General features: G+C 38.9%; 1 protein-coding gene across 1 annotated transcript in view; it reads right to left on the bottom strand.

Annotated features, from left to right (window-relative positions):
- Nucleotides 1–8,203: 8,203 nt before the first annotated feature.
- Nucleotides 8,204–13,042, bottom strand: part of MED1 (mediator complex subunit 1) — a 63,169-nt gene continuing 58,330 nt past the window's right edge. Inside the window, exon 17 of the mRNA XM_068263298.1 lies at nucleotides 8,204–12,298. Coding sequence (XP_068119399.1) covers nucleotides 9,055–12,298 — 3,244 coding nt within the window. The 3' untranslated portion in view covers nucleotides 8,204–9,054. The remainder of the gene's footprint in view (nucleotides 12,299–13,042) is intronic.

Here is a 13,042-nt window from a genome sequence, read left to right as displayed (position 1 = left end):
GTTTTGAATAGGGAATCAAGGAAACGTGTAATTACACACATTCCTATAACACAAGACCCTGATGTGATTTGAGAACTCCCTGTACATTGTAGAGTGCTGCAGCAAATGCATCGGTGCAACAGAAATGCATAAAACTTTTATATCACATACACACACAAGCAAAGACTTATAAACACATATTTAGCAGCAGTCATATGGGTCGGCTAGTTCTAGTGCCATGTGTGAAACCTACAGATTCATTATCATAGCATTCCCTGTGAAGGCTTTAAAAACTGTGAAATAGTGTGGAATACAGTACTGTGAAAATTTGGAATACTTTGCTATCTTTACTGCTTCAAGCAGATACAGTAGACTGCTTTAAAAAGGGAATGGAAATTTTCTAAGAACAAATACACACACATTTCCGCTAAATAATAACAGAATGTTGATCCACGGATTTTATGTCATTGCCTCGTAGAATCTAGAAGGATTTGTTTTTTCCTCATTTAAAGCATATTGTCCTTGGCTTTCCAAGGGCTTCCTTGGGATCAACCAAGTTTTCTGAGCTTGCAGGATAGTTTTATTATTTTACTTAAACCTCCCTGGCGGTATTGACGGATATACACGTCAATACAAAATATGTTGTGAACAGTATTGTGCATACAAGTCAGTACTCTCCTGCACTGTATAATAGACCCTTGCTTGACACATTTTGGCAAGTTACAGGAAAAAAGGTTATGAAAATAAATTACTTTTTGCACAGAAATCCTGGGGAAATAGAACGCCCGGGCATATGTTTAAGGCGTATGTTTTCAAGCAAACTAACTCATTTAGTATAGCGTCCGTAAATCAGAATTTAAATGGTGTTCTATCGTACTTATTTAATAAAAACGCTAGAAACTGACTAAACAATAATACTTTAAATTGGTAAAGTTGTAAAAAAAATAAATACAATGTCAAAACACTACAACATAAGAAGTAAAAACAAAGGAAAATAAACAACTAACATGACTCCCTTCCCCCCACCCCCCAATAGATTTTTAGTTTTTATTGTAGTCATGTGGTGCCAAAGCATGAGTGGTGGAATGAATAAAGAACACGAAAGCTAAGGAATCTGTGGTACATGTTCACTTCAGTTCAGCAGGCCACATTAATTAGACACTCGGAGCATAACAAACATACCTAAAATTTCTGCGACTTTATTTCCTCATCCAATCTACAGGCAAAATTAGTTGTGTGTAACTTATCTTCATACGCCCATATTTTTAATAAATAAAACTACAGCAAAAATACAAAAACAAAAAAAATCTGACATTAGTTCAGTGATAAATTTATACATCTAAGACAGTAAACATTGAACCTCTCTTTACAGATGTCAAACTACTTTTGCAAATTTTTTTTTTAAAGGGCCTATTTAAGACCAGTTTCCAAAACATATCCGTGTTGGAGAATGATGGTAAAAAATAAATCCTCGTGTCACAATGAAATCATTTACACCGAGTAGGTTAGATATGTTAATTTTAAAAAGCAATAAGATCAAATAATCTGCTCTTAAAAATCCATTGTTTTCTCACTACAGCCACCATCTGTTTATATTTTGTGGAATACAACCTATAAGCATAGCCAAGTCTTGACTGGTGAACCTGTACTTGTGGCTTATGCTGAAAGAGTGGATGTGTCACACAGTAATAAAGGACTGACTAAACTTCAAAACATTAAAGCGGATCCGAGAAGAAAAACTAACTATAACAAATAACTAGTCTATATATCTTATCTAAAGTTTAGTTTACACAGCAAATCTAGTTGCAAACAGCTTCAACAGTTTATGATTATTTATTCCTGTGATACAATGAGAGCGGCCATGTTCTGTTTGTCACATTAAAAACACAGGCAAGCTGATCTGTATCTCCAGCCCTCAGCCTATGACAAATTCACTCCCCTCTCCTCCTCCCCTCTGCCATCTCTGGCTAGTAACCTCCTCCTCCTCCAGCCCAGACTGAGCTCCCATAAGCCCTTGCTACAGTGCCAAGGCACTCTGAAGCTGTGGGCGAAGCTTGTTTAGTTTATAGCGAATTAGAGTATTAAAAAAAAAAATATTTGGCTTGAGGAATGCCCTATAAACTATATGAAAAAGAACACAATTATGCAATGAGTAAACGTTTATCTCGGATCCACTTTAACTTCATGCCAATGATCTAAATACTGGTAAACTAGACTTTTCTTATTCCATTTTTTTCTAAAGCAAAGTATGCTCTGTAGTTGTACCCCAACATAGTATATAATAGAGTTGCTAACAAGACGTACAATCATAATTCAAATTCATAATTCAGGTGTGGGCTGGTGCACTTTGTATGCAAAGATGCAGTTTAGTTCCAGTCCATATTTTTATGTTTAATATTAAGACACATCCTTTACGGAGCCAATCTTAAGAGGCTCCATTACTTTCAAATGAAGATGTCAAGTAAAAGAACTGATCCCACTGTAAAAACCTCTAAAGATGGACAAGAGCACTATTATGTAGTTTTATGTATTCCACCAGCACTGAAAATTTCTACACAATGGCTGTCTTCATAGCTTGTAGTGTTCCATTAACTCATGGTTTTCAAGTGGTATGAATAATAACAGATTGTCACTCCAAGTATTTGGTTGTATAAATAGGAATTGGGCCACCAAATTCCAAATTCGCAGCTGGTCTTTTATTCCTAAGCTGTTGAGGTAATTACATTAGAGGTTGAAAAAGTCCATATGCTCAATATATACACTGCTTGTATCACAAGCAGGATAGGAAATGTGTCTGCATTAATTTTCATCATCCTAAAACATGAGAGTTCAGCTATTCTGAAGATGTTTTGACCCAACTCCTAGTTCTTTTTAAAGTAAACCAGGAGATACATTGAAGGCAAATATGCCCTTGTCCAAAAAGAAAAGCACTTGACAGGACTTTGTAGGCATGTGTCCTTGTGTGTTCACATATATTATATTCCTAGGTTGTTGCAAGGTCTGATTTAGTACTGGAGCTAGCAACAAAAGAGGTTCTAGATGAGCAGCTTTTAGGTTAACTCCACCAGAAGAGCAATAAGCTTAAGTTGAATTTTGATCCCAAGCTGTATTCTTCAGCCAAGCAGGAGTTATGAAACACCGATGTGTGCGTACTACACTGGATCAGTGCGAGAGGACACAATCCATTGCACAGATTCCAAAGGCACTACAGGTTTCCCCGACAAACTCCCGATCTCTCTCTGGAAAGGTCGTCTTCCGAAATGATTACACCATCAGATTCTCCATTCGTGAATGTCTTCTGTTTCTCTTTACTGGGGTACACAGACATGGGGGATATATTATTATACAGCTTACTACCAGAAAGGCAGCCATATTTAAAGTGGATGCTAACATCAAAATACTACATCATCTAGAAAATCAACTGCGCTAGTCATTCACAACCACACTTACAATCCAGGGCTACGACTAGATATTTCATTCCCAATACCATTCTACCACTCAGTATGATTAACCAAAACCCAGTCTGCACTTATAGCTGACTATGAACAATGACCATACTGCCTATGAACAAAGCCATACTGTCCACAGAGAACTCTGACTGTTTTAAAGATCCATTGAAAAAAAAATATTTCCATCCATGGGATAACTGACTGCCATTGCTCTTGCCGATCTTTGCTGAAGTGACAAATGCAATGCATCCATTTTTTTGGACAAGGAGGGGTCATTTGTGAATTGCACATTAATACTGAGCCATCAAACATTTCAAGTCATTCTGTACCTGTACCACCAAACAACATGCATACTGTGTAATAATCATATGTAAAGACAATACTAAAGAAAATGGTAAACAAATGCACAGGTCTGCTTAAAGAGATTCGGAGACAAAGCACCCTCATGTATTTTACCATATATATCAATGGGAACATGACAGTAAACACCTACCCTGCTCTTTGTTTCATTCCTCTCTGCTAAATCTGCCTGTTATCATCTCTGATAAGAATCCCCGACTGAGCATTCAGTCTAGTTTTGTGACGGAATGATTATAGCCGAGTCAGTCTTCTGTAATGTCTTTTCAAGTCCAAGCCTGCCCCCTTGTGGCTCTGCTTTGCTGCTTCCAGGATAAATAGCAGGACATTAGAGCCACAAGGGGGCTGACTTGGGCTTGAAAAGACATCACAGAAGACTGACTCGGCTATAATCATACCGGAAAATCTAGACTGAATGCTCAGTTGGGGATTCTTATCAGCGCTGATAACAGGCAGATTTATCAAGAGGATAATGAAACAAAGAGCAGGGTAGGTGTTTACTGTCATGTTCCCATTGATATATATGGTAAAATACATGAAGGTGCTTCGTCTCTGGTTCTCTTTAAAGGGCAACTGAAGTAAGATATATGGAGGCTGCCATATTTATTTCCTTTTTAACAATACCAGTTGCCTGGCTATCCTGCTGATCCTCTTCCTTTAATCCTTTTAGCTATAGACCCTGAATAAGCATGCAGCAGATCAGGTGTTTCTGACATTATAGTCAGATCTTAAAATATTAGCCACATGCTTGTTTCTGGTGTTATTCAAACACTACTGCAGCCAAATAGATCGGCAGGGCTGCCAGGCAACTGATATTATTTAAAAGGAAATAAATATGGCAGCCTCCATATTCCTCTCACTTCAGTTGTCCTTTAAACAATAAAGTACTATGTCTCTCAAAGTGGATTTGTCAACCAAATTCAAAGTATGCATAACTGCCTTCATATCACAATATATTCTCTAACAATATTATTTTGCCAAGAAACAGAAGGTTTCATTGGGAAAAGCTCCTCTGGATTTTCCGTTGTCTAGTCAAAAAGTTCAAGGTCTGATGTCTTCTGGGAAAGTGACGTAATTTCTAACATTTAAACCATACATGCAAAGTAAAGTAGCACAGGTAGCAAAGCACCAACTGGGCACATCACCGATGGGAAGACTCCTAAAATCTAGCAGAAACATTTGTATGGCTGCTCACATTATGGAACTATCACTAAACCAAGCCGTTTATTTTGGCTTTTACAGACTTCATTGCAGGTTTTTTTTTTTTTATAGACAATTACCGTACGTTTACATTTCTTTTATCTAGAGCTGTGATTTTTAACTTGGCCTATTAGAATATAGATATATTTCAAACTTTGATTGTCTTATCTAAGATGCAAGTAAAGGCCTGTATACACTTTCAGCGTAGGTCACCTGAAACAATTATTTGAGATCTTCTTGGTCACCTTTCGCAATTAAGTACAAATGTCCCCCAGCTGTTTTTTAGCGGTTGAGCATGCTGGCAGACCATGCCCCCCCCCCCCCCCCCCCCCCCCACAGCTACTGTACCGCCGCAGGGACCTGTAGCTCGCTCCTGCTTGTCCTCTATTCTTCAAAGACTGAAGCACAATGACCCACAGAGAGACGAGCAACATGTTTGTACAGGGAAAGGACATCCAAAACAAGCAAGTGCATTCATTTTGGATAACTACTACTGCAAGTCTGGAAACAACTCTTATGCTGGGCATACACAGCTTGTTTTTTGTCGCTCAAGTCTCTTGTTCGATCGTTTCGCCGCTCGATTCGGCAGTCGATTTTCTTATCTTCCGCTCGTTTTTCTTATCTTTTTCGGCGAAACGATCGGGCCGGAGATCGGACATGTCGGAAATGACCATCTAACTGGCTCAAAAATGACCCGTGTATTCCCAGCATTACAGACAGCATCCTTTTCTGCTGCTTGTGATGCTTACTAACAAAATTAGCAATGTGATAGCCAGAAAAGGTAATCAAATCATCTCTAATTTTAAAAGTGGGGCGATTTTTGGAATCTATGAATCCACATAGGGCTATTTAACATGGCTACCATTCTACATGCTAAGGTAGGGACTATAATATATATATATATATATATATATATATATATATATATATATATATATATATATATATATATATATATATTCTATAAAGCGCTGCAGAAGATGCCGCAATATTAATACTAAAATAATAATAATAATAATGTAATAATAAATCTGTAATATTGTAAATTACTATTAATCTGCTGAATTAAAAATTATAAGTGCTACATATGTATAATTTCTTCAAAAAGAACAATCTGAATATATATTAGGTCATTTTAATTTGGGAAGAAAAAGGTGTTTTAAAAAATGAACGGCAGAGACAATTTTTGAAATACTGTTTTTTTAGGTTACATTTTCTACAAATATGCTTATGAAAGTAGACAAATATTTATATAATTTACTATTGATAAAAACCCTATTTGGCAATAAAAAGAAATAAAATCTCTCATACACCCCCCCCCCCCCCCCCCACACACACACACACACACATTCACATAAGTATTACACATACGGCAGTGCTAAAAGGCAAAACTTGTTCTAGTTATTAAAACCCAACAAATGTAAAAGATACAGCAAGTATTTACTTTGGAACTAAACTTCTCAAGTTCAACAACTGCTTTCTAGCTAATTTTTCATTTCCATATACAAATGATCTCCTTTTGCTAAGGTTATAATCCTCCATTGTTCATTTTCCTTTTTGTATATTTGTTCAAGGATTTGATGCATCTGTTGGCCTGTTCTGCATGATACGTTATATTGTTAGTCTGTTTAAGATATGTAATGGAGTGATACTGGGAAATGTAGCCCAACTACTGTTCCTCTACTTTGGGTGTCACAACAGCCTAAATAGTATGACGTGTATGACAACCATTTCCACTCCAACCACCTATTTAATACCCTGAGCAGCACAACAGTCGACTGAATGGTCCTAGAAACAAGGCTAACACTGCTAGGCAAATGCACAAACTGCTTTGGGATGTCACACATCTGCTTGTGGATATTCAAGAGGGCAGTGTTTTGCTAAATCTCTCTACAACAGAAATACCCCATCATGAGAGCTTGGAAGATAACTAGTGTAATACTTAGATAAAAATATCAAATAATATAAACTAAATTACCTGTTTAGCACGAATTAAGGAATAAAAAACAGAATCTGGAAGTAATACTTGGTTTGAGAATCGGAACTATACCACTGTATTCTACTGGTTTTTTTTTTTTCAAAGTATAACTGTCATGAATGTGCATTCAATAGGTATTTGTAATAATCTGAATCACCAATCTAGTCTGGAAGCTTGATTTTTTTTCAGCAGATTTAATTACTACCAGTAATCTTTTCATTGTCACCTGTCCCATCAATTCACAAAATCGATTTTTGACTGTTTGTCGATCGGCAGAGTGGCTGGGAGCAGCAGTAAATTTTCACTTATCTATGGGACGATCAGCAGATACATAGTTTTGCCCTGCATCAAGCTGTATTAAAAGTTTCCGTGTAACTTATTTGTTTGCCCCTTTTTCTTACTAATGGTTGGAGGTCTGTATTGCTTAGAGTGCTTTATGTCCTCTCAAACCTATTTTTGAGGCACAAACGTAAGGGGTATATCACACCTACAGAGATAAGCATCAGCAACATATATTTCTAATATCTCTAATGCTGGGAATACAAAATGAGATTTTTCAGCAGATTTACTGCTTGATCGATTTTCCGATCGTTTTTCCGATCAATTTCTATTCACTTCTATGAGAAATTGATCAGAAAAAATATCGAAAATCAGATCAGACATGTTGGAAATTATATGTCGAATTCTGGCACCTTTCGGCATGTTGACTGCAAAGATAGTACAGTAAAATCCCTTTATAGTAAACTGCAGGGGACCAGACTAAGTAGTTTACTATATTAGAAGTTTACCATATCAGAAATGGTCACACATTGTATAGTCATACGGGCGCATGGTCAGGACATGAGGACTACGTTTACTAAAGCCAGAGGTTTATTTAACAAGATTCTAAACAGCAAATAAAACATTCATTCCAAGATAAGCCATCTCTCTACGGGCAATTTCATATCAGTGTTTCAGACAATTACAATTGCCAATTTGTGACAGATTTACTTTAAGCCCTAACTATGCAGAAGCTGAAGTAAAAACCAGCATACACCACAAGCCAGAAACGGTCACCTAAGGCAAGAATAAAACAAAACAAAACAAAAAACAAAAAAAAAAGTAAAATCTAAAGCAATCATGCTTTACTGAACCATACCGAATTTAGCCCAATATTAAAACACCTTCCGTATCACATCACCAGCCAAATAGCTACTTGGGGACCTGCAGTAACTTAAAAATAAGATCTCACTGTAACGAGTTTCATACCAAATGTTTTATTTTCATAACAAACATTTCCTGAACTCTTTTCAAAAAGTCCTTTTGAGTAAAATGACAAAAAAAGGAATAATCAGAATTATTTACACATAGGAAAGGAAGGGTATTTACAGAACATAAAATGTAAACTTCTTAAAATATAATTATTACAAACAAACCAGGAATACAAATGAGTGGGATGTTTAAAAAATAAGGCATTTTAATCACAGCTGAAATTTAGTTGGTGCGTAATGCGCAGCCTTTCCTAAACCTTCGAAGAAAAGGCTTGCGTATTTAGCAAGATGAGTACTGTGTACGGTAGACCTTTTACAAGTCTTATATCGATTAAAATATTTACATCCATATGACACATTCTCACAACGTTACACTTCTTAGCAGCACCTTAAATTGGTGCCTTTACTTAAAAATACTGAAGGGTTTTAAAGTGGATCTGTCACAAGGACACAATGGAGCATCTTTTCTGTTAACTGGTCTAATACTCTCAAACAACAATTCGTAATACCACTGAGGCACCCCCCACACCTGTAGGGCCTACTGTTCCTAGTAAAAATCTCTTCCCTCCACTAAGTGAATACTTCCTTTTAATATACAAGTTAAAAAGTGGCAGAAAATGCATTTTTATATCTTGGACTTTTCTGTCATCGCTATAAGTTATTATATATTTAAAATGGGCCAATTTAAAAAAGTGGACTAGTCCTATTCACCACCAAATGAGTCAAGTGATGCATTCCACTGCAAGGCAGACCTACAGGCAGAAAAAGGACATACTGTACATACAATTAAAAGAACACGCATAGCCAGCACACCCATTCCAGATATTATGAGATACACAGTTCAGTTCCCTAGCAAAGCCTCGTCCATTAAATCGTCATCTTCACCCATTAGGTAAGTTGGACTGGGATGAGCTGCTCTGTCTGAAGACAGCAGAGAGCCTCCTCCCATAGAAAGTGCTGGGTCAGAAGAAATAGGGGATTTAGACCAGCTTTCAGGCTTCATGCTATAAGACTTCTTTTTTTCTCGATCCCTATCCTTGTCTTTTAGCCTCTTCTTCTCTTTTTTGTGCTTTTTATGTTTTTCAGCACTGTACTCTTGCTGAGCACGGCTGCCACCACCTCCATCATCGGAGCTGGGACTATTTTGATAGGATTTTTCGGCAACTGAGGAGGACCCAGACTCACTCTCACTGTCATGAGTTTGTGGGGTATATGCTGGTGATTTGTTGTGGCTTGGTGAGCAACGCTCATGCTTTGGAGTTGACCCACTGATCAAAGGAGAGCCATAACTCTTAGGCATTTGTGACCTCAAGCTATCTCCACCTCCTTCCCCGGGCTTCTGTAGAGTTACTTTTGCCTTGATGCTAGGTGAACCTCCATCATGTTTGCTGATGATAATTTTAGCTACTCCAGTACTCCCTGACCCCTTGGAATCCCCTTTCTTGGTAGGATCAGAGGATCCCCCAGACCCTGAAACTTTTGATTTGTCTTTATCATTCTTCTCACGCTTTGCTGTAAAATCACCTCCAAGTCCATGTTTTGAGGACATTCCGTGACTGGGTGCTCCAGGGTTACCTCCCCCACCTGTTCCCTCCACTGAATCCTCTGAACCAGGGCCTCCAGTACCCACCCCATGTTTCAGCTTATCTATAACAGCTGTAAGTGAAGGCTTCTTATTTCTGCTGGGAGACTTCCCTTTTGAGCTACCATGAACATTCTGAGAGACACTGGAACCACCTGAAAAAGAGGATGATGATGATGAAGAGGAGGATGAGGAAGAAGAGGAAGAGGATGAAGATGAGGAAGAATTTGGTTTCTGTAAAAGAGATCCTGAAGATACAAGACCTGATGAGGATTTCAAAGTGGAATTAGAACTTCCACTTGACATATGAGAACCGCCAGAGCCAATTGGGGACTTGGCTTTTGAGGACGGTGGAGTGCTTGGCATTGGTTTCATTGGTGATAACTTCTCAGAACCTCCGGAAGGCCTGGAGTGTGAAGGAGAGATGTTTGGCTTGGAAAGTGAAGGGTTCATTAACACTGATGGCTTTCCTTGCGGTTTGGTTTTGCTACTAGCAGAATTGCTGTTTCCACTGCCTATGCCATGCTTGGTTATTGGAGAGGATCCTTGCTTGCTAAGGGACTGAGAACCACTTTTGGTCTGGCTACTATTTGATCCTGTTTGTCCAGAGTACATTCCACTTGTTCCGCCTCCTATCTTCATGCTAGAAGATCCATCAGACTTGCTGTTTTTAATCTTCCCTGAACTTGAAGAGGATGACGAGGAGTGCCCATGATGGCTTTTGCTACCAGATGAATTTCCTGAACCACTGCTTGAATACTGACTATGGGAAGACGGTTTACCAACACTTACTGTGCCTTTCGGAATCTGAATGGTGATTTTGGGTATTGGAGGAGTGGCCATGCCAGGTGGAGTTTGCGATCTTACTGACGTGCCTGGAGACTTTGAACCCCCAGAACTGGTCGGAGGGGTGAAAGGCCGACTGGCAATATGTGAAGGTGACTTTCCTTCTGACTCTGTTTTTTTCCGCTTAGGTGGTTTATCTTTGCTTTTACCATCACTAGAAGGTGTCCTGCTACGTTTTCCAGATTTTGTATCTATCCCTGTTCCTGGAATCCCACTAACAGCTCCTCCACCCCCTCCACCATTGCTGCCCTCTTTAACCCTCTGTTTTTGTGGCCTATCTTTTGTTAATTCTCCTCCAAGTAAAGGGCTTTGACTTCTACTATGTGCTTCAATCATATCTACTGCACTTAGTCCTTTACCACCTCCAATGATGCTGAAATCTATGGTTTCAGCTCCTAGCCCTACCTTATACTTGCCTTCACTCCCATCAACTGGGATTCCTGAAACTACACCCAGTGATGCTAGCCCTTGACCAGGAAAGTCCTTAAAATCATGATCATCACTCTGGCTGCTGTCTTCATTGAAGTCATCAGTAAAATCGCTTCGGCTGTTCAATAGCTCTGGATTAAAGTCCACACTGTTGAAGAAATTATTTGAAGAGTCACTGTTAGGGCTGCCGTTGGCCTCTGCAATGAGATCAGCAGGATCTGCATATGGATTATCCCCATTGCCAGAACCATCCACTGGAAACACATCTGTATCAAACAAAGTGCTTTGAGAGTGTCCAGAGCTAGAAGAGTCTCTGACAGGAGTCCCAAGGTTGGGACAATCTTCTCCAGCACCTGGAAGCTTTGACGCTTCCTCTGCTATGTCTGAGAGGATATCTGTGACATCTGGAATCATATTGTCTGTGCTGGGAAGCCGCACCATTCTCTGCATACCAGACTGGGAATGAGACATGGGCTGCTGATAGACTGTTGGTGGTGTGCCACATTGGCTAGGTGCTGGGGTGATGTGAGGTGTATCCAGTGCATCTCCTGTCATGCTCACATCAAATATTGGATTTTGAGAGTCCACATCCATAGAGAAAAGTTCCCTCTGGAATTCATCTTCAGTCTGATTTTTCATCTTTTCTGCCCCTGTTCTGGGTCTCTTTTTCTTGGGCTTTCCAGTACCAGATGGACCTAGTTCTGTGCGAGGTGACCCAGAAGAATTTTGCCTCTCCAGGGGGCTACTTCCATACAAAGAGGAGAAGTCTTGTGCTGGATTGTCCTTCAACAGGTTCATCAGCATAGGATGGTTCTTAGTGTTACTTGCTGGTGAGGACACAGGGGGTGGAGTATGATGGGGAGGTGTTGGACTTGAGCCAAGACTTCCTCCAACATTTCCTGTGATTTGCAGAAGGCTGGTTAAGATGGGATTTTGAGACACTTTGCTGAAGTCATCTCCATGGCTAGATGAATCATGTCGCTCCTTCATTCCCATGTTGAAAAGTGAAGTGATGGGTCCTGACGAATATGAGCTGGTTGGAGTGGTGATTCCACTTAGGGCATTTGATCCAGTTGTCATGCCATAGCCTGGACTGCTGGCTGGAGGAAGGTTTTTTTTCACCATGTCCTCCACAGTCTCAGCAATAAGAGACAAAGCTGGTGTGTCGGCCTGAATGGTCTCTGCTTTCCTTCTAATAGCCCTCATGGTAACTGGGATCGACATACACCTGCAACACAAGAGAAACGGAAAGGAGAAATTAGATATATGTGAATCTGATATATAAGCAACTTGACTACAAACCATGAACATCAAAATTACTCATATCCAAGTGTAAAATAATTTTTACCTAAAAAGTTGGTGATAATCTTGCACTAGCCTTTATTGCTATTAGCCTACCTGACTCTATACAGTTAAAACAGCCACAGTCACTAGAAATGGTTATTTATACTGTAGTAAAGTAAGTTAATAAATAGAAAGGCAGTCTAGGCAGAAGGTCATGTAAAAGTTCACTTACACACTAGAAGGTAACTATTTTTCCACATATTACAACTAAAATTGCTAATAATAATACATAAAAAATAAATTAAAGCACTGGTTCAACCATTTTTTTTCTTGAATTTAATAAAAATCTAAGCCTTGACATTTATATTGCAAAACTAAAAAAATGTTGCACTATAAAATTTTTAACTTACAGTTGTAACAGATCACTTGGTGGCCAAATCCTTACTATTAAAGTGGGATGGAACTCACTTTTTAAAATTCTTGCACCTATTGATGGGTACAAGAGTAGTTGTTTAACATTGATCCCCCCCCCCCCCTTTTTATCTACTGTATACAGATAAATACCAGTTAATAATTACCTGGCTAATCCCTCAGTGTGAATGTAGTAGAGTGCCAAATGAAAGGAAGTTCTAAAGACACACTCCCGCCCGCCCCACCTCCTTCTTAGTGATATGTCACTGTAGCAACA

Source organism: Hyperolius riggenbachi, chromosome 12 (genome assembly GCF_040937935.1).
Source record: "Hyperolius riggenbachi isolate aHypRig1 chromosome 12, aHypRig1.pri, whole genome shotgun sequence".
Classification (NCBI taxonomy): Eukaryota; Metazoa; Chordata; class Amphibia; order Anura; family Hyperoliidae; genus Hyperolius; species Hyperolius riggenbachi.
This window is presented reverse-complemented; position numbering and strand designations above follow the sequence as displayed.